Genomic DNA, 22,625 nt, shown 5'->3' with positions numbered 1-22,625 from the left:
GCAAAGAGACTTGTACTTCAAGCCTGGAAGGATAAACACCCACCACCTATCATTCAATGGACTGAAGATCTTACTGCTCTTCTTATATTTGAATATAACAGCCATCAATCTCGCGCAAATGGATGTGCATTTAGGTGTATGGACTGCTTATATTAACGTATATATTTGAAATAAGATATAACTTTCAAATATATTTTCCCTTTCTTTCTTTCTTTCTTTCTTTCTTTTATTTATTAAGGATGATGTAAATGATTATGGTGTATGGATATGTTTTATATGTTCCTGTTTTTTTTCTTCTTTGTGGCTCCCCCCCCCCCATTTTTTGTTTTGTTTGGGTCTACTCTGCATAGGACTAACATTGGATACAACTCACTGACCTGATTCACACAACATGACAGCCCACCACGTCTTAATTTACCTGTGGGGCTGATGTATTATGCCAGATGCCCACAGGTGCCATTTTTGTGTGGTGCCCATTGGGCGCCTACCTTGCCATGACTTGTTGTGTCACGTGAACCCATGGGTTGGTTTTGGGGTATTTGAGGGCTGTCTAATCCTCAAACCACTCCTGCCACCTGGGCAAGCTGGGCACCATGCCACAACGCAGCAGCCCCCATGGGTAAGCAATAGTTGGCTGTTGTGTTGTGCGAACCAGGTCACTGTGTTGGAAAGAAGACTGGTTTGGATCTGACGTGCCTTTTGGTTCTATACAGAGAGGTGTTGTCAATTCTTATCACACAGCACTCTAGGTGATCCCTCAACCAGCTTTTCGAAGGGCATGAGGGGATAGCATGGAGGAAGTTTGGAAGGCCCATTGTGCTCATGAAACACATCATATAGTTCTTTAGCTCTAATTGAAAAATGGGTTTGACAGTATTTATATGTGACACCTAAAACTCTGTTATATTTTCTAAAAAGTGATTGTGAAATGGTCATTCTGCCTGTGCTTTGGAACTGATGCCTGATCTCCTCCAGGCTGGACAATTGGTGGCATTAGCTGGGAAGAGATGGATTGTTCTGTAGCTGGATAGCTTTATTTTGTCCCCTATTTTTGCATAAGATTTATAGGAAATGAATGTTAGGAACATCTGTTCTGGAGGTGGGGTAGGTGGACAGTGACAAATAACTAAACTTTTAAGCAATCCACTCTTCAAGGTTTACTAGTGTGGACACAGCATTAGTCTAACTCAACCATATAATTAATATTATGAATGGAATCTATTTTTATGCCCACTGCATAAAGTGAATTTTCACCCGAGTCATCCAGTGTTTAAGTGCTCTCAAAATGACTGACGTAAATGGAGCAGATAGTTTACGTGCTGTTCTTTAGAGGTTTTGGCATCATTACTACTACTTACTAGGAAGCTTTAGCCATCTGCCAACTGAGCTGGATACAGCTAGTAGGAAGATGCCGTACAGCTTGCATATGAGTAATTATCTAATTTTCTGATTAACAGGCTTAAGAGGCTAATCGTTGTTACCTAAAATCATAGGAGAAGCATCTGAGAAGACAGAAGAAAGACTGGGTGTGATTTCATGATGTAAGTTTTTCTTTTCTTTTCATGAGTTGCATGCTAGCTGGCAAAGCTGTTGCTATGGGAACAAACATTCAGCTCTAGAGAGTGCCAATGGAATGCTAATCTGGTATAAATGAGAAGTTCCAGCTGCTGCCCAATGGTGGGGAGGCATAAGAGAAGAAGTTAACGGAATGAAACCACATTCCACTGTTTCAGTATCTACTCAGTGCTGGTACCGTAATTGTATATGGGTAGCAAATGCTGCAATAGCTGAAATTCCTTCCGTAATCCACATGTATACTAATTTGAGGTCCGTTAGTGTCATTTCTTTCTAACTGAATATTTAATTTTTTTATTAGAAATTATGATGTGATTTTGAACACAAAAGTTGATAATAGCTAGTGAGAGAATCCCTAATAGGGATATGAACATTGGCTAACTGGTGTGATTAATCAGCTCAAACTTTAGTCTCAGAATAAAGTTGTCCTGACTAAATTGATGAGACTGACAACAAGCAAGGGATCTGATTTGGGACTTTTGGCATCATCTTCCTCCTGCTTCCATCAAATATTAGATTTGATTACAAAACACCAAAGCTAGCTTGTCTTTCACAGATAAAGTACTGTTGCTTTTCTTTCAAGAATAAGAACTGATGGCCTGTTGAAATAAAATGTAAAGCTGAATCTTTATTATGACCTTTGAACTTGATTTGAAGCCATTTCACTTTGATTTATATTATATTTCATCTTTCCAAATTTTATATGTAAAAAAAACTTTAATGATCACCTTGTATTTTAAACAGTACATTGAAATACCTTGTTTGCTAACTTCATGTGAGAGGTTACAATTAAACTATTGCCTTTTTTCAGGATCTTAAAAATAAACCTCCATTGAAACTTTGTAATATATGCGTCTGTCTAAATAATATCCAGATATTTAAGAGATCCAGAAAGTCTAAGGCAGTGCATTTTCTAGTTTTGACAAGCTCTGTGGAACCCAACAATCTGTACAAGCTTTTTTTAACATAAAATGATGAAGGAAAAGAGGACTATAGTGCTCTTTTTGAAGGTTTCTGTTTCTGAGAATAGTGGGATCCAGATGTGCTCCTCCACAAATGAAGGGCTTCTTCCATTTGTGGAAGGAACAAGGATCCAGTGGAGGCTTCCCACTGAAGGGGGCAAAGGTGGTTTTTGCTGATAACCCCATTCCTTCTGCAGCTGCCAGTTCTGTTCTGAGGGGTCCCCCAGCCAGCCCTCTGTAGCAACTTTTCAAGGGGTACAGAGTTGCAGTAGGAAGGGGGAATTCGTGAAAATCGCAACCATGACCCTTCTGTCAGTGCCAGCAAAACTCAACTGAGCACAAGTCTGGTATCAAAAGTTGAAAACATAATAGCCTGGATCTGAAGTCTGTTCATAAATGAAAGTGTAAGTATTGGGTACTATAATTAGGCAGTCCTAACCTCAATTTTTATATGGGACCTGTAGGTGACAGCAATAAAAACTTTGCTTGATAGTTTCACTGACAAATTATTACTATGTTTAAATGATGGGTCAACATTTAATGTTACATAATTGTCAGTGGTGTGTTCAGTTTCCAAAGCAACAGTGGTAGTTGAGCCTTGCTGTTCTGTCATTCAAACCTGCATGTACAAATTTGTGGAAATGTTATATTTCACTACTTGGTGGCGGCAGCTGCTGAATTGTTAAAGGTTAGTTCACCAAACCATGGTGCAGGAATTAGCTCTGTGGTTGCACACTCTTCTCTCCCTCTTTCCAGTCAGTGAATGCTTTGCTTAATTAGTTACTACTTGGCTTGTGCTTGCCCTGAAAACCAGGACTGTAAAACAGGGTTTGCAGGGCAAGTGAAAATCCTAGTTTTTCCGTTCAGATGAAATAGCAAACCATGGTTCACCACAAAACAGGAAACTAAGTAAAGTGCATGAGGGGAGAAGGGAGTGCATGAGCACAAGGCTTGCTTTTGTAGTGCCAAACCATAGTTTGGTGTTGCGTGTGAACCAAATCAGTGTTGCGGTGGTGATTTCTGAGAACCTCATGTTGTAATGCTTGTTCCTAATGGCCAATATAGTGTGAACGATATGATAAATGTAAGAGATAGGCATTTAATGGCTGAGTTCTCTTGTCTTGCAATGCACGATACAAATTTAATGCTGAAACATTTTATTTTAATACGAACTATTCCTTGTTCACTTCTTTCAAAAAGTATGTCTAAAGATCCAGGGCTGCCCTATAGCAGCAACCCTGGTACCAGAAAGGTCAGAGTTTGTGCTGCACAATTACATTACAATGGGGCAGAAAGAGAAGACTGCCTCAAACCAGGTGACTAAGTGCTAAGATACCTTAAAATTTGAAATCCAAGGACATTGAATAATGTTTTGTGTAAATATACCCCTCTATTTCTGGCAGTATGCAGTGGCTTTTGAATAACATTTGTATGTGCAGATCAGTTGAGTGGTTTTAGAGCCTTCCCCAGCCTGGTGCCCTCCAGATGTTTTGGACTTCAGCTCCCATCAGCCCCAGCCAGCATGAGCAGTGGTCAGGAATTCTGGGAATTGTAGTCTGAAACATTTGGAAAGCACCAGGTTGGGAAGACTGTTTTAGAGTCTGACACTGGAAGTGGACAAGTGCTGCATATTTTATTTCTTTATTACATGTTTATACTGCCCAATAGCCAAGCCTCTCTGAGCAGTTCACAATTATGTATGTGATGCTGCTTTCATTCTGTCAAGGATCTTTCTACATGTTTCAGAGGCATGCAGTATTTAATTGTGGTCTCTCATCTGGGCTGCCATGTACATATTCAGTTGTATAAATGGGTGTTAATACAACAGGAACATGCAGTTTCTATTACTATAAGCATATTTTATTATCTTGCCTGTACAATGCTTGGGGGGAAATATTTAAAACACTTCTAGGAAGCAACATGAAATTCCTTTTTCTCGTGAGCGATTACCCTGTAATGGCTTAAGTCTTTTAGGCTTAACATTCTACAAACTGCAAGTTTTATCTCTGCCTGTGAAGTCTTGAGATGCTTTCATTTATAGAGCTTTAGGGATACTTAGAGGCTTGACAAGGAGCAGGCTTTTCATTAACTTTTCAATTATCTAAATAGTAATGGAAAACTTCTCTCTGATGAATATCATTTTGAGCAGAATTATTCAGTGAAGGCTGTCTTGAATATTTTTTCAAAAAAATACAAGCTATCGAGATTTCATTGACATGGGGAATGGCAGTTGTAACATGAATACCAGTTGTAACATTAAATAACATCGACAGAGGTTGCCTTCAAAAGAGGGCAAAGCTTATAAAATCGGTGAAATTGGTATATAGTGATCAAAAGTTTCAAATAATTATAAATGGGGATTTGACTAAACCTTGTAAGATATAAAGAGGAACAAGACAAGGTTGCCCATTGTCACCGCTACTTTTTATATCGGTTTTAGAATTATTGAATAGAGATATAAGACAAGAGGATCGAATTACAGGAATAAAGATTTAAAAAGGAGAAATATAAGCTGAGGGCTTTTGCAGATGACTTGGCGTTTATGTTGGAAGAACCTTTAAAGGGAATTGAAATTTTAATGAAAAAATTAAAAGAATTCGGAGCAGTGGCAAGGTTCAAAGTTAATAAACAGAAAACAAAAATTTTAACAAAGAATATGAATGTTCAAGAAAAAAAAAGTTGATGGATAAGACTGGCTTCCAAATTGAAAAGAAAGTAAAATATTTGGAAGTCCTTTTGACAAATATGAATTGTATGCTTTTTCAAAATAACTATGTTAAAGTGTGGAATGAAATTAAACAAGACCTATTAAAATGGGAAAAATTACAACTGTCACTTTTGGGAAGAATTGCAACAATCAAAATGAATGTATTACCTAGAATGTTGTTTTTGTTTCAAATGATACCCATTATTACATTGGATTTACCTTTTAAGCAGTGGCAGAGAGATATAACGAAGTTCATATGGCAAGCAAAAAAACCAAGAGTGAAAATAAAAATTTCACAAGATGCAAAGGAAAGAGGTGGCTTGTGATTACCAGATTTTAAAACCTATTTTTCTGCCTGTTGCTTGATGTGGATGAAGGAATGGGTGACGTTGAAAAATAGAAGACTTTTAGAACTAGAAGGACATGAATTGAGATACAGGTGGCATGGTTATTTGTGGTACGATAAAACAAAAGTGAATGTAGATTTTAATAACCACTATATAAGAAGGGCTGTATTAAGAATTTGGAATAAATATAAATTAAGGTTCTATCAAAAAATATCACGTAGGATATCTTCACAAGAAGCAATGCATAGAAGAGAATTTGATAGCACGCATAAATGGGTAAGATATAATGATTTACTGGAACTGTCACAAGGGGAATATAAGTTAAAATCAAGGGAAAGCTTATTGGAAGAAGGTCATGTATGTCAGTGTTTTCATATTTGCAAATTAAATAAAGGTTTAAAATAGATGAGAAAAATGGTGGATTTGAACAAACAGAATCTGCGTTTGAAACAGCACTGTGGACAAATGATGAACATGTTATTGCTAAACTGTATAAATTACTGTTAAGGTATGAGACAGAGGATGAACAAGTAAAAGATTGTATGATAAAATGGGCACAAAATGTTGGTCATAATACACCAATGGAAGAATGGGGAAATATGTGGGGAAAAGATTTAAAATTTACTTTATGTACAAGTCTTAAAGAGAATTTTTATAAGATGATGTATAGTTGGTATATGTCACCATCTAAATTGTCTAAAATGTATAAAGGTGTTTCTGGAAAATGTTGGAAATGTGAAGACCAAGAAGGAACGTTTTATCATTTATGGTGAACTTGTAAAAAAGCTAAAACATTTTGGAAACGAATACAGTCTTAAGCTCAAAGAATACTAAAGACTACTATAGAACTAAAGCCAGAAACTTTTTTATTGAGACTAACAGATAAACATGTAAAAGAGAAGGGGGGAACCCTCTTTCTCTACATGATAACAGCTGCAAGGTTATTGTATGCACGAAAGTGGAAGAATGAAACAGTAGAATGTGAGCGAATGGATCATGAAAATGATGGAACTGGCAGAGATTGCAAAACTTACTATTATAATTAAAGAAGGGTCAACAACTAAATTTATGTTAGAATGGAAACGTTTTATAGAATTTGTGCAAGAAATAGAGAAAAATGATATCTATGTATGTGGATTTTGAACTTTGAGATTGTTGATTCTCTTTCTCTCATTAAAATTAGGAGAAAGGAGATAATGTCTGTGAACTCAATGTATGATATACAACTAAGATAAGAACTAGAGAATTTGTTGTTGTTGTTGTTGTTCAGTCATTCAGTCATGTCCGACTCTTCGTGACCCCATGGACCATAGCACGCCAGGCCTTCCTGTCTTGCGCTCTCTCCCGGAGTGTGATCAAGTCCATATTCATTGCATCGGTGATGCCATCTAGCCATCTCATCCTCTGCTGTCCCCTTCTCCTTTTGCTTTCAATCTTTCCCAGCATCAGGGTCTTTTCCAGGGAGTTTTCACTTCGCATTAGGTGGCCAAAATGTTTGAGCTTCAGCTTCAGTATCTGTCCTTCCAATGAGCAGTCAGGGTTGATTTCCTTTAGGATGAACTGCTTTGACCTCCTTGCAGTCCAGGGGACTCGTAAGAGTCTTCTCAAGCATTTGTTGTGTAAGGGGAGCCAAAGGTAGATATCTTATAATCTTGAGAGATATTTTAGTGTATGTGTATTGTTGTTGTGTTGCTGTTGTGTTTTTTCTTTTTCTTTTTTAAAAATAAAAAATTATATATATAAAAAAAGAGGGCAAAGCTGTTCCTATTGATATAGGGTTGTATCCAGTGGTGTCCTTCTGCCAGTAGAATGAACATTGCTGGTGGATCAAATTTCCCCTCTCCTCTGTACACCCCCAAATTTGTTGCAGAGGGTTGGGACTATCAGCCTCTATTAGTCATGATGGTTATACATTACCTCCAGTATCAGCGGCAGTATGTCTGTGTATGCCAGTTGCTGGGAACATAAGAGGGAGGGTTGTGTTGCACTCATGTCCTGCTTGTGGGCAGCTAGTTAGCTACTCTGGGAACAGACTGCAGGACTGGATAAGTCTTTGGTCTGATCCAGCATGGCTGCTGTTATGAGGATGGGAAGGGAAGTTTTTGTTGTGCAAGAGGAAGTCCACTTACATAATGTTGGATGTAGCCCACTATCCCCCCCATTTTTAATGGCAAACTTTACTCTTAGACTGTGTGATACAAATCTGTCATGCAGTGTGGGCATAGTTACTGTTGAAAGTGATGCTTGCTGATAAAATCCTGGCTATATCATACTACAAGGGTAACTACAGCTGTTGCTACTACAGCTAAACATTGGCCGTAGTTTCAGTGGATGCTGTGAAGAACGCTTTGAAGACAAAAACCTATTTGCTTCTTATGAATTTACAGCATACATTGATGGCCCTGAGCTTAGATAGTTTTAAAAAGGGGGTTAGGCAAATTCATAGAAGATATGTCTATCAATGGCTATTAGCCATGATAGCAAAATGGAATATCCATGTCTAGCAGCAGTATACCTCTGCCAGATTTGGGGCGAAATGCAGGTAATAGCCATCACCTTCATGTCCTGCCTGTGGCTAGCCATATTGTAGAAGGAAGGCTGGACTAGATGGACCCTTTTAGTATGATCCAACAAAGTAATTTTTATGTTCTAATACATGAGTAGCAAGCTAAATTTTCATCTCGTAATAAAAAAAATTATACCTAGTAATCAGTAGTAAAGAAAATATACTATGGCCAAACAAGGTTTCATAAACAAAACACTCCTTCAGATTCTATGATTAAGTTTAAGTAGCTGGGAGTAAAAGGAATTGACCAGTGTAAACAGAAACTTGTTTTATTAAGCATGATATATTGCAGTGATGTCATGGTCAATCTGTCCTTGACAGCCATTATGTATTAATGAAATGATTAAGCCAGCTCAGTCAGCAATAAAATAAGTTTAAAAAACAAACACATCCTGTAGCATAATATGGAACATATTCTGATTGATGTTTATTCCATAGAGCACATTGATATTTTCAAAATATTTAAAATTAGAAACTCCTAGTACAGAGTGAAGAGGAAAAATTCCCATTTATAGTCCATGCAGAACCATGATTTTCAAAGCTGTTTGCTATTAAGATGGCACATAGCATCTTAGGGCACAATCCTATCCATATTTAGACTGAAAAAAAGTTTTGCAGCTCCCAGCATCCCCAGCCAACTAAGCATTCATAGGATTCCATCCTTAATTTTTTAAATCTGATCTCTTTTCTTACTATCTTGAGTAACAATGACAACTGAGGAAAGAGATCAGGAACTGATCATTAGTGGAGATGGATTACAGGAGTGTCGGTTTGCAGTAGAGGAACACTTAAGCTGGAGCAAGGGTAGTTCCAGAAAAGTTGAGTCTTGAAAACTTGGAGAAAAATGAGGTAACTGCAAGGATTCCTGAAGCAAGGACTTATGTAATGGAAGTAAGGCCAATTAACTGTCCTGTGAAATAAATCCTCCAAAAACAAATTACTAGTTAATTACTCATCCAAGTACAGGTGCACTATGTGTATGCTCATGCACACTAGTCTATTGCATATGCAGGCCTGGGCACTTCTAGGTCTGCATGGGTTGCACAGATCAACAGTTGTTCAGGCTGAGGCTGGGTGGTTCTCTTCCTCTGCTGATCTAATTATTTGTACCGGCACGTAGAGCAAGGCTTCAGATTTTAGTCTGGTTTGCCCCACTAAACAGCAACCAGCTTTTACCCTCAGAGGGGGAATATAGAAATCTCAGTGTGCCTGAGTATTCCTGCTAAATGTATTGATAAAAATGAATATAGTGGTAAGAGGTATAGGGATTAGTTTTTCCACATTAACTCTACTATTTTTAATACTTTTTCTCAGATTTTCTTGCTGAATATGTCTTTTCATCTGGTCTGGTAATGCATAAGAAGAATTGCGTGACACTATAATGGATTTTAAGTGGTACCATCAAGAAAATAGGCCTTATAATAAAGTTTATGTCTGACAAGTGGTACAGCTTACTACACAAAACAATGACAACCTCTCATATGAATGGACATGTGACAGAAGATTCTGACAGTGAAACAAAAAATGTGGATCTTTCACCTCTTGAGGAGCCTCAGAAGCACAGAGAGATGGCTGTTGATTGCCCTAGTGATCTGGGCACCAGGATGATGCCATTACGGCAGAGTGCTCAACTTGAGCGGATTCGACAACAGCAAGAGGACCTGAGGCGAAGACGGGAAGAAGAGGGAAAGAAACAGGAACTGGACCTTAATTCTTCTATACGTCTGAAGAAGCTAGCTCAAATTCCTCCCAAAACTGGAATAGACAACCCTATGTTTGAAACTGGAGAAGGAGTTATTCTGGAGAGCCCACATTGTGCTGTGAAAATCCTAGGTATGTATAGATTGCAAGTGAAATGAAACTTGTATATAAAATACTATTTTACAGCTCCTAAAACGATATTTAGTTTGTTAGACTTTCAAGAGAATAGCTATATATAACGAGGGAAATTTGCACTCTAGTTGCTGTTGATCTGAAAATAGAATTATCCCTCTTACAGTTTAAAACAACCTGAATAATTATTGTGATAAAGGCTGCTTCATTCCCATTTACACTGAGTCTGAAGAATATGATACATGAACATCGCTGCCTTAGTGTAGATTGTTATGGCAGTCTCTGACATGGCAACTGGTGGGGATGGTGACTTCTTGTCAGTGATGCTGCATATGGAGGTTATTGTATGCAGACTGGTAAAACATACAGAATAGCTAACAATTGCAATTCCACCAAAACAGTAAAATCAAAACATCAGAACAGGTAAAACAACACAAGCCTAAAACATCAGCAGAAAACAATATCACAGAAGATTACAAAGCCTAGGAATTTTTTTTTAAAAGGTATCTGTTTAGTGCTGGAAAGACATGAGTAGAACCAATCGAGCCCCCTTGGGGAGAGCAGTCCAGAGGTGGGGCACCACAGTGGCGAAGGCCCTCTCCTCTGTAGTCACCACCTGCTGCAGCTGGTGGGGGTACCTGGATGAAGGATTCTGAAGCTGATTTTAGTGCATAGACAGGTTAGGAACATAGGAAGCTGCCTTATACGGAGTCAAACCCTTGGTCCATCTATCCCAGTATTGTCTACACTGACTGGCAGCTGCTCTCCATGGTTTCAGGCAGGATTCTTTCCTATCCCTGTCTGGAGATGCTGGGGATTGAACTTGGGACCTTCTGCCCTACCACTAAGCTACGGCCCCTCCCCTTTAAGGCTGATGTGGGAATAAGTAATCCTGCAGGTATCGGCATCCCAAGTCATGTAGGGCTTGAAAAGAAAGCACTTTGAATTGTGCTTACAGATGTACCAGGAGGCACATCTTAAGACTACTTAAGCCTCAGGTAGGCAAATTCAGGGCCTGGGGGGGGGGGTAGGGGGGTTGAGTTACTCCCTCTGGAACCCTCCATGGGTTGTACCCATGTCCTGCGACTGCCAGAAGTGGCCTCTGCCACCAAAAACCCAGTGATTTTGCTGGGGAACAGGGCACATGGAAAGTGGGAATGTTTTATGCCATAGGCCCCATTTGGACATCTTGTGACTAAGCTGATTACCACCAAACTGTCAACCTGATCCTCACAGATCCCTGCCTCACTTTCTCTCCACCACTCTTGCCACCTATACAATAGCCCCGCCTCATGTTTCTCTTGCTCCCACGGCCCAAGCTTACTCAGCAGCAGCAGCAGTGGGGTTCCTATCTCTTTCATTTAGCTTTAACAGGCAGCCCGGGAACACTGCAAAGCAAATGCTGACTTCCAGGTCCCATCTTCATTTCCTGAGAATGCCTCTGGGCCATACTCTTCAAGCGGGAAGCCCATTCCTGTGTTCCTCCAACCGACCAGAATGAAGAGGAGGTGGGGTATGGTTGGATATCTATCGGGGTGGAGGGCATGTGGAATCTGCTAAGCACCTTGAGAAATAAGGTGAGAAGGAAGTGTGGAGTCAGGGATACTTAAGCAAAAGACCCAGTGAAGCAGTGCTCCACATGCACCTCTTTATTTTGCCTTCCTCCTTACTGCATTGTTGCTTGTGTCACAAGACAACAAGGTATGTTTGCCTTCAGGGGGGCTTTTCCACATCCTTTCTTTCTTCCTTGTCTGCCTGTTTGTGTGTCTTTCTCCATCCCCCCGCCCCAATTGCTGGGCTTCTCTTGGCCTTCCTAACCCCCACAATGAGCCATGTGCCCCAGTATGGAGGCCATTGTAGTGATTAAAGTATTCTTTCATCAGATTTCTCTCACTACTTTTTCTCATGTAAGATGGAGGCAGGGAGGGAATGGATGGATAGGCAGAGAAGGGAGAGAGTTTTGTGGAGCATTTCTTGTTTTTAGATGCTTAATACAGTGCCATTGGTGGAGCTGTTGATTTTTGGAGAGGGGCATTTGCACTCCAGTCCCTTGCATTAAGTCTCAGAGGAGTGTAATGTTATGCATGTTGTATGTAAAGCAAATTACATTGTATGCTAAGGCTTGGATTTTAAAGTGACTAAAAAGTATGCAAACAATTTTTTTAAGCCCTCATACCACCTTGTAGGTAGGGCAAGAGTGGGCAAAATCCCTCAGGTTGAGAGCTGTACTACTATTGGCATGTCCACAAATACTACTGCAGATCACTGGGATGGTGGAGAGGCTTTAACTCCCTCCCCCCCCCCCCGCACCATACCAGGGATCTTGAGCAGTATCACTGGGATGGGGAGGAGGCTTTAAGCTCACCCTCATTGCAGCATATTCCAGGGAAAGAGGGCATGCAGGGATAACTCCTCGTTTTCCTGGCTGCACTGAGTTCCCACAGCCCACCAAACAGCTGTTCAGCAGGCTGGCAGGAGCCCGGTTCTCTAGAGAAAGAGGCCATGTGGGGAAGACTCTTCACGCAGCCTCTTTCCACACAACATAAGTTTCCCACCAGCCTGCCAAACAACTATTTGGTGGGCTGGCAGGAGCCAGAGTGGTACTTTCAGTGGCAGTGATAGGGCAGCGGCAGGGGGAACATGGGGTTGCACATATGACCATGGAGGGCCATGTGTTGCCCACAGGCTTCATGTTGCCCACCCCTGATTTAGGGGAATACATTAATTTGGGAGGAATTTCTTTAAAGGTCATTTGACAGGTAATGCTGAATAGGGTAATAAAGGGGAATAATTTTGGAGAAGTATCTGGGTAGGAAGTTATTTGGGGGTAAACTAATTGAAGAGGAACTACTTCGGGGGGGTCTGCTTGGAGAAAAAGCATTTTACAGAGCTTTAGGTACTGGGATTTTTGAGAACAAAGTGACAAACCTATTATTCCAGTTCTAAGGTATGCAAAAAAACTCTGTGTGTATGTATATACACACACACAGGTTTTCCAGAAAAATTTCTTATCTAAATTAGAGTAATTTGCATAGAGTAACTTGCATTGGAACATTTTCAATTTGCATTGGAAAATTTTCTGATGCCTAGACTGATCTATTTTAGCATGCTTATTATACTTGTATTTAGTAAACAACAAAGCTAAAAAAAAAAAAGTACCCCTGTGTTATTTCTTTGTCCTAATACATCACAAGTATTTGACCTGAAATATTGGAGGAGGGAACTTAAAGCACACTTAGGGCACAGTCCTATGGGATACGCCCTGGGTACCCGTAAGCCTCCAAACTTGGAGGCTTACGAGTATCCAATGCAGAACAGAAGGACCCTTGCACCTCCTGCTCTGCATTTTAGCTAGATGGGCAATTTAGCCTGTCTAGCACAGGGTTCGGGGAGGGGGAGGGAAGGAGGCTGAGGGAGACTGGGGATACCTCGTAGCCCCACGTCCTCAATCTCCTCCCCTCCTCGCCCCCAGGAACACTACCTTTTCTCCATCTTCATTCTCCATTTTGCAAGCCAGCTATGAGGGGGAGGAGGAGGGGAGTGCAGTTTCCTGGCTCCCAGCGCGGAGTGCTGTCTAGGAGCTCTGAGCCAGGGAACTAAACAATGCTATTTCCCACCAGACACTGTCTAATATTTGCCTAATACTGTATTTGCAATTGGCATCCATTCATTGTTACTAATAAACTTGTGAAATGGAAAATGTTCTGTGGATTAATAAAGCACTGGAAAATTTCACACCCCACATCACTGAGACATACACACACATATGCACATATACAGTGCAGAAGTTGGCAACAGTACTGTCCGCCCCTGAAAAGGGTAGTGGGCGTAGTACCAGGGAGGGTACTTGTGAAATTAAAAATAGCCCTATGGCACCACAAAGACTGGCACTCTTCTTCCATAGCCTGACCCAAGCTAAAGCAATATATAGATGGGCATCTTGTCTGTGAATATAATTATAACCTTATGGGATTCTTGTTATAAATTAAGTATTGTAAAGCAAATGGAACATAAAAATGGAATAAAGTCAAGAATATTTTCCTTGCTGCTATACTCTCAGACTGAAAGGTTTGTATACATTAAGAACTTGGTGAACTCTTCAACATTTTTATTAATGACTTGGAGGAGGAGGTGCAGGGAATGCTGATCAGATTTGCAGATGACACAAAATTGGGTGGGATAGCTAATACCTTGGAAGACAAAAACAAAATTCAAAGTGATCTTGATTGACTGGAGTGCTGGGCAGAAAACAACAGAATGACATTTAATAGGGATAAATGCCAAGTTCTGCACCTAGGAAAAAGAAACCAAATGCACAGTTACAAGATGAGGGATACTTGGCTCAACAACACTACAAGCGAGAAGGATCTTGGAACTGTTGTAGATCACAAGCTGAATATGAGCCAACAATGTGATGTGGCTGCAAAAAAAGGCGATGCTCTTTTGGGCTGCATTAATTGAAGCATAGCTTCCAAATCCCGGGAAGTACTAGTTCCCCTCTACTCAGCACTGGTTAGGCCTCATCTGGAGTACTGTGTCCAGTTCTGGGTGCTACACTTTAAGAGTGATGCAGACAAGCTGGAGAGGGTTCAGAGGAGGGCAACAAAGATGATCAGGAGACTGGAAACAAAGCCCTATGAGGAGAGACTGAAGGAACTGGGTATGTTTAGCCTTGAGAAGAGAAGACTGAGGGGAGATATGATAGTGCTCTTCGGGTACTTGAAAGGCTGTCACAGAGAGGAAGGCCAGGCTCTCTTCTCGATCATCCCAGAATGCAGGACACGGAATAATGGGCTCAAGTGACAGGAAGCCAGATTCCGGCAGAACATCAGGAAAAACTTCCTGACTGTTAGAGCAGTACGACAATGGAACCAATTCCCTAGGGAGGTGGTGGGCTCTCCCACACTGGAGGCATTCAAGATGAAGCTGGACAGCCATCTGCAAGGGATGCTTTGACTTGGATTCCTGCATTGATCAAGGGGTTGGACTCAACAGTCTTATAGGCCCCTTCTAACCCTACTAGTCTATGATTCTGTGATTTGGTGACTCAGTTCAGCAATCACATCAAAACCATGGTTTGTGGACATCATAGTTTAGAACCCAATATACTAATAGTGAACTCATTTCTCTGAGTGCTGGTCCTTGTGCAGCCAAAATAGCACTATCTACCTCAAAAGGGAGCTATCAGCAGGCCTGGGTTTGTTGATGTAGAAAGACTATAGAAAAAAGGATGATAGAAAAAGTAGCGCAGTGAGAACTGAGAATGCTCAGTGAGCACAGAATGCTGACTAACTAGAAAGTTAAAAACAACAACAACAACAACAACAACCCAGAGAGAGAGTTAGAGAGAGAATATATAATGGAGTAACTTGAACCTGGAACAGTGTTACATTAAAACTATGATTAAGCTTTCTTCATGTATAGTTTAGTGTAACATCTGAAGTATAACGGTTACATCCAGTATAGTTCATTACAGCAGAGTAGACAGCTGCCTTTGTTTTTTTGTTTGTTACTTACTTACTCACTTACTTACTCACTTACTTACTTATTTATTACATTTCTTTACCACCCAATAGCCGAAGCTCTCTGGGTGGTTCACATAAACAAATTTGCAGCAAATAATTTGCTAGCTACAGAATAACATTTCAACTTGTCAGTTTAGTTACTGTTATTATCTGTATTAGTCTTATTGTTGACATATTTATTACCTTCTAAAGGTATTGGCTGTATTTGATTTTCATAAATGTGTCTTAAGCAAGCAGTCAGAATATGTAGCTATGATACTAAATGAGAGAAGTGACTTGAAAAACATGTTTCAGTCATGACTTCGTTTTTGCAGACCAGTAACCAGACCAAATTTAATATTTAATTATTTCTATCTCATAGTTCTGCTTTTTGTAGCTGAAGTCTGTTTCTGTCTAAGCATTTATTTATTTATTTATTTATTTATTTAGATTTCTTAATCGCCCATCTGGCCGGTCACCTGGCCACTCTGGGTGATGTACAACAATACAATTTAAAACAATAAAATTACACATTAAAACATTATTTAAAAATACCCTAACCCACCCCAAATGCCTGCCTGAATAACCAAGTTTTCAGTGCGTGGTGGAAGCTCATTAAAGAGGGGGCATGGTGGAGTTCCCTAGGGAGGGAGTTCTACAGAGTAGGGGCCACCACAGAAAAGGCCCTCTCCCTCGTCCTCACCAGCCTGGCTGATGGGACTACAGACACTAGCTGTCCTGGCTGATGGGACAGAGAGAAGGCCATCCGAGGCTGATCTTGTTGAGCGGCCCATCTGGTGTTGCTGGAGGCACTCCTTGAGATAGGCTGGGCCGAAACCGTATAGGGTTTTAAAGGTCAAAACCTACACCTTGAATTTGGCCCGGAAACAACTGGTAACCAGTGCAACTCCTTCAGCACCGGAGTGATGTGATCACGCTGCCTTTAATCAGGCGAGCCGCCGTGTTCTGCACCAGCTGCAGCTTCCAAACCGTCTTCAAGGGTAACCTCACGTAGAGCGCATTACAGTAGTCCAGATGAGAGGAGACCAGGGCATGTAGAGAGCTCCGGCTATTGGGCGGTATAGAAATAAATAAATAAACAAACAAATAAATGTACTACCGATGGGAGCAGATGGTCGGGAAGGTAGGGGCACAGCCGCCGTATCAGATGGGGTTAGTATAGCGCTGTCTGGCTCACAGCTGACACCTGAGCCTCCATAGACAGCTGGGAGTCTAAGATGACCCCCAGGCTGCAGACCTAGTCTTTCAAGGGTAGCCATATCCCTTAAACTGTTCCCACAAACTTCATTTTTCATAGTTTCAAATGGAAAAAGCTACAGAATGTTTATACATGGGCTGCATTCTGCATTACAGTTTTCACTCATGACAGTATTCTGTCCGTGTAAGTTAAAATGTCATGCAGGGAGGATTAGTATATGTGAAAGCCATCAAAGGTATAGGATGGCTTAGGGCGCAATTCTGTGGCCGCTAGTCAGTGCCTTGACGACCATAGGATTGGTCGGTTCCTGGAGAACCGCCTCCCTGCCCCCTCCCCTGCTGTCTCGTAGGTGGTACAGATCATCCCTAGGCTCCGCGCAAGTAAGAGCAGCATGGAGCGAGGCAAAAAGGGGTGGTCCTGGGGGTGGGGAGTGCATAAGTGCTGGTATGATGTTTCCTATGCATCGTCCAACCTACCCACCCCACACTGCGATGTCCTGCATCTAGACAGCTGAAATCGGCCATCTAGCCACGAATGCAGGGCAGCTGGAGCACAGAGGAGACAATCCCCTCCACACTGCTCCCATCATGCATTGGATAGGCAGTCGCCTCCAAGTTCGGAGGTGGCCGCCTCTCCACATAGGATTGCACCCTCAATCTTGGGGAGAGACAGCCCATTCTCATCCCTTTCACTCACTAGGAAACCTCTGCCAGATGGTACTTTATAGATACATCGGCAATGGAGAAGAGGTGGTGCTTTGCTGCCACAGAGTTTTCAAAATACAATAATGTGTGCAGCATTTACACATTAGAGAATGATTAGGGGCTATCTTCTACTGAAGCTCTTGTTTCACCTCCAGCCCTGCTTGAAACCAACTCCATCTGGCTGCTATAGTGTCACAAGCCATTCTAAAGTTGTTTCAGCTGCAATATGGAGGCTGGTTTGGGGGCATTTGTAGTTTGGCCCTCTGTATTGTGAACAAGGTCTTTGACAGATAGATAAAACATAGTCCCAGAGGTCTGGAATTCTCTTGGTTCTGGGCCAAATCTTTAGCCCAATGCAGGATTTCCCTTTAATGCAGATATCGCCTTCAGAGGAGGGATTTTCCTCAGGGCCACAGCAATGGAGGAAAGGGTTACATTCTTCCCCTATGTCTCTTGTGATCCTGCTTATTATCAGCCACCACCACCCCCTCCACTGTTTGCTTTTGTTTAATGCAAGTATTTAAGATCACATCTTGTGAAGTAGAAAGAAACTAACAAGTCTGTGCCCATTTCCCCATAACAGAGATTATATGGGGGTAGAGATCTTTCTACCTTCAGAAGCTTAACTGTTGAACCTTGACAACAATGTTGTGTCTGTCCCTGTTTACCAACACAGCCTTTTTTTTCAAGCCAGTGCATAAATCCCACTTTGTATCCTGCATCAGGGAGGAATAGTCTTGGCTGACTTTAAAGCAAGAAAAATTCAGATGGTCCCTGAAAATGCAGACATTAGCATATGCGAACTGTAAATCTGGATGACCACTTCCTTATACAACTCAGCCACAGATTCTACATAATTTACACCAGTACAATGTACACTATCTACTGTACCAGTGGAATCCCCAGTAGGGATGTACAGATTGTGTAAAATCCGTCCCGTCTGTATTTCCCAGAGTGTCAAGCACCTTTCATTTTGTAGTCTGCCCATCGACAGAATCGGATTTTTTTTTGTTTCTGAATTTGTGCAAATGCGCATTTGTGCAATTCTGCATGTATGAATATGTGCAAATCCCCCCCAAATGCTCATTTTCACACTTTAGCCTATGAAGCAAATGCACATTTTTTGCCATTTAAAAAAAGGTGTTATGTATTTTTCTACGATGACATCTGTGCAAAATTTGGGAAAGTTAGAGAGCCAGTCCTCAGAATCTGCCCGACAGAGGAAAGTCTGGGCTGCTGCAGAATTTGTGAGTCGGATTCATGAAAATCCATACTCATTTGGTCTGTTGTGGATTTCTGTGACATCCCTAATCCCCAGTGGATCCTGGGTTTCCAACACAAGAACACACCTGTATCAAAGTCTGGCATGACTACCCTCTACAACTTAAGTTACCTTTACAGATCACTGCCATATTGTGCTTTATTGACATTACACAAAGTGCTTGGCCTTAATACAATTAGGTGTCCTAAAGTTAAAAGCCTTCTTGTGATTTGTTTTGAAACAATTATAGTGTAAAGCAATCATAACAAAAAACTGGGATGCCACTAGCAACTCTTAGCTAGAATTATATTACAGCCCAATTCTATGCATATTTATGCAGTAATAGATTTCAGTGGACCATCAAGAAATTGTTAGACCCATTTGGTTAAGGTGATCCAGATTTGGGAGTGTGTGTGTCTGGGGATGGGGGCAGGAGAGAGCCTCTAAACAAATGTTTTGGGGTTGAGATAGAGTCAAATACTATGTGTATCATTACAATCTGAAAAGCTCTACCTCCCATTTGCGGAAGAAATGTTTTCTTTCATATGTTATCACCTGACCACTAGAGTTTGATGAGCTGAAAGCTCAGCCATTAATTGTTTTGATTTTTTTGGACTCTGGCTATCTTCCAGTGTCCCATACCAGCAGTTTGCAGTGCAATAAAGCAAGACTGAAATGTCATGCATTGTTGCCTTCTTCCTGCATTAGAGATAGAAGGATGTACCTACAAAAACAAGGGTAAATACTAGTTCATGGGCATTGAACATTTGCAGGAAATACCCATATTTATGTGCTATTTTTGTGAATTAAATCTAAACTTTTCAGCCTTAGAAACAGTGGTATTTATGAGGAACCCTAATTCAGCTTGTGTATATTGAAATACTTAAATGATATTTAAGAAGTGGAAGAAAATGAGTACTTAAGAACTGTGTTATAATAAGTCTTTTCTGAAAGCTTCCTTTTTTTTTATAAGCACACCCTATTTTTCTGCTTTCTGGATTCATCAGTTGAGGATTTGACAGTTTTGCTGGATTTTAAAACAAAATTCTGGCTTGTTCTGAAAGCTGTCAAATTCTGTTAAGACATATGGATGTGGTAAACATCCTGTACTATTTTTCTTTCTTGGTTCTTTGGAAAGAAGCAATACATAATTGCTGATGTACCTATGGATGTGGTACTTCACTGACATTGCTTCTTCCTTCACTAATTTGTCACACAACTATGTTACCTCAAAAATCCTACATGAATGAATGAAACACTTCATGTGTATTGCTCAATGATTAGTAAAAGTGAATCTACATTCTAAATAATACCTGTTCACAGAGAACAGTCTTTTTTATTTGTCTTTGTGATTTCTCTTCAAGATGCAAGTAGGCTATAGCTGGAATTTTGGGTGACAAACAAAAACCAAGAAAAAGCAGCTGTTTTCTCCCTGCCGAGTTTTACTTGAACATATACCTACATGTAGGATATGTCATATTTGAATCATACCATGCATTGCCTTTGATACTGAGGTTCCAAAAGAAAATGAGCCTTTATTTTGCTAATTGGCTGGGTTGTCCCAAAACAAGAATGTAGTTCAGCCTGTCCTGTTCTTCAGAGATGCCGCTTGTAATATTTATTTAATGTGACTCAAAACAGTTTCCTTTCCTTCCTTCTAATCTGCTTTCCTGTCACCCTGAAAAGGAATCCTCCCCTACAGTTACATTTTGTTTTTATTCTCTGCAATCTTTTGAGTGGTATGCACATTGAATATCTTCCCTGTTGCTGATGCAGCTTAGCTCCTAACAGAAAATAAAAGGAGTACCAGGTAGGAAAATAGCCTTTGTCATTTAACAGATCTATATTATTGAGAAGAAACCTTGCTTTATTGTGAGCAGGCCACCTTTTGACAAAGCATTGGCTGGGATACAGACGTACGGTGTGTGTGTGTGTACATGCACGCACATATGCACAAGTGCCCCTGCCCAAGCATGGGGGGGAGGGTGTGCAACATTTTACTTCTGGCAGCAGCCCCTTGCACTTCATGAGGTGCTGGGTGTGGAGATTGCATAACCATGATGAATCACTTTAGTCAATAATATGGGAGTTAGTGTAATATATCTGTATTTTTAAAAGTCAGAAGTATCAAATCTAGACGTAGACTTGTAATGCTTTATTTGTAACAATTTGTGAAGCCGAGATGGAATAGGTTCCTCTTTACTGTACCTGACCAGTGGGAATAATTTTGCTCTTTTATCGTTTCAACCTTTCCTACACCTCTTAAACTGTTCGTCTTGTTTGTGGGAGTACAGGGAAATGGACTTTCAAACTGCAATCCTATACACACTTGCCTGGCTAGGAACAAGTCCCATTAAATTCATTGGGGCTTACTTCCAAGTAGACTTGCATAGGATCATGCTGTTAGCATCTTACAGCCTGCTTTTATGGAACTTAGACTGCTGTATGGCAGACTATGATTGCCCTGCTGCACCTGAAGTGTAAACCTAACTCTTGCAAGAACTGTAATCTGGATTCTTTGAGCTGCTGGAGTTAAAATGAATGTGTGTGCCTGGAGGGGGGGCAGAGAGAGAGAGACTAGGAGTCAAAAAGTGTGTTACAAGAGTTTTGTTGTTAGGAGATCATTCAGGAGAGGGAAATAGATAAGGAGGCTAGAGGCAGTGTAGCCCTCCCATAGGTATTAAACATTTCTAGTATGTTTGAGGAGGGGGTCAGAAATGTTACTGCAGTGTTAACATTCAATATATCAACACATTCACTCCCAAAATATGGGTTGTCATTTGGTTATCTTCTTTGCTGTTGACTCCCAATAAATGTTTTAGTTTAGATACATATGCATCCCACTTAATTCTAGATATTACTTACTTTAAAGCCCCTCTAAAGGATAGTAGTCCAATCTTTTGACATCTAAGACTATGTACTTTTGAAAGGTGATGAAGTGAGATAAAGAGCTTTTATATTTGAATGGGAGAATGAAAGTTTAAGATCTCATCTTCTGTTATCTTTTCCTTTCATATTTCAGGATATATGATGTGCTGTGGAATGATAGAGCATTCTCTGCTTCATCCTCTTCACCCTCCCTAATTCCATTCTTTGGGTTTTAGCCAGAGAAGAGAGTTGTGACTTTAGCTCAGGAGTGCTGAAGTGCATAATTTTCCTTCATTTGTTAATCATCTGAGTACAATACAGTGGTGTTAAGAATATGTTCAGAATAATTAATTTCATTAGTATGAGCAGTTCTGCATAGAGTTATGGTTCTTACATAGTGTGTGCCGCCCCAAAGGGGTGGCATGAAGTTCCAGAAAGGGATAGAAGGATCCTGAGGCAAGTACTGTCTCTCCCTGCCTTCCACACTGAGACCTGCATAGACTGAATGTTCCTTGACAATGGATCCTCAATGATCCACACTGGATTTATGGTGTGACTGCGCTCTTGCTGCCCTGACATCTCAGTAAGTTCAGAAAGAACTACTGCTTTGTTCTTATATATGTATGTAGCTTTAGAAAGGACTCAGAGATCCTGATCAATTCCTCTAATACCAGTGGGATTTACTGTGCAGTCCACAGATCCAAACATGTTGGTGCAGCTGTGTGCAAGATCATCTGCCCATATTCCTGTGTAACAGCTTATTCATGCTAAATTTGGGAGCTCAAGAAGGTAGGGGGGCAACTTCCAAAAGTTTGAGACAGACTGGCAACAGAAACACTAAGCAATACGTGGCTAATAAACTAATGATCCTCCAGTGCAAATGTTGGGATTTAATTATGGCTTGACCTGAATATGCTAAAAATGTGTAGAACAAATATTTTGTTGAACAGTTGTATTTCACTGTTAACTGTGGTTTACCAAAGAGTTAGATTTTGTTTACCAAAACAATTGTAAGGAGGAATTTTTATTCTTTGTCTAACCATTTGTTAGAGGAGTTTTCTGTAAAGGCTTGCTGTTTC

At 40.6% G+C, this 22,625-nt stretch overlaps 1 protein-coding gene across 1 annotated transcript in view; it reads left to right on the top strand.

The window, feature by feature from the left end:
• PALS1 (protein associated with LIN7 1, MAGUK p55 family member) overlaps positions 1-22,625 on the top strand; it is an 87,465-nt gene that overhangs the window by 24,782 nt on the left and 40,058 nt on the right. Inside the window, exons 2-3 of the mRNA XM_084848825.1 lie at positions 1,458-1,541; positions 9,472-9,990. Coding sequence (XP_084704951.1) covers positions 9,588-9,990 — 403 coding nt within the window. The 5' untranslated portion in view covers positions 1,458-1,541; positions 9,472-9,587. The remainder of the gene's footprint in view (positions 1-1,457; positions 1,542-9,471; positions 9,991-22,625) is intronic.

Source organism: Heloderma suspectum, chromosome 1 (genome assembly GCF_057233095.1).
Source record: "Heloderma suspectum isolate Gila_16-S chromosome 1, 16-S_ref, whole genome shotgun sequence".
Lineage (NCBI taxonomy): Eukaryota > Metazoa > Chordata > Lepidosauria > Squamata > Helodermatidae > Heloderma > Heloderma suspectum.
Note: the sequence above shows the minus strand (reverse complement) of the source record. Positions and strands in the feature narration are given on the sequence as shown.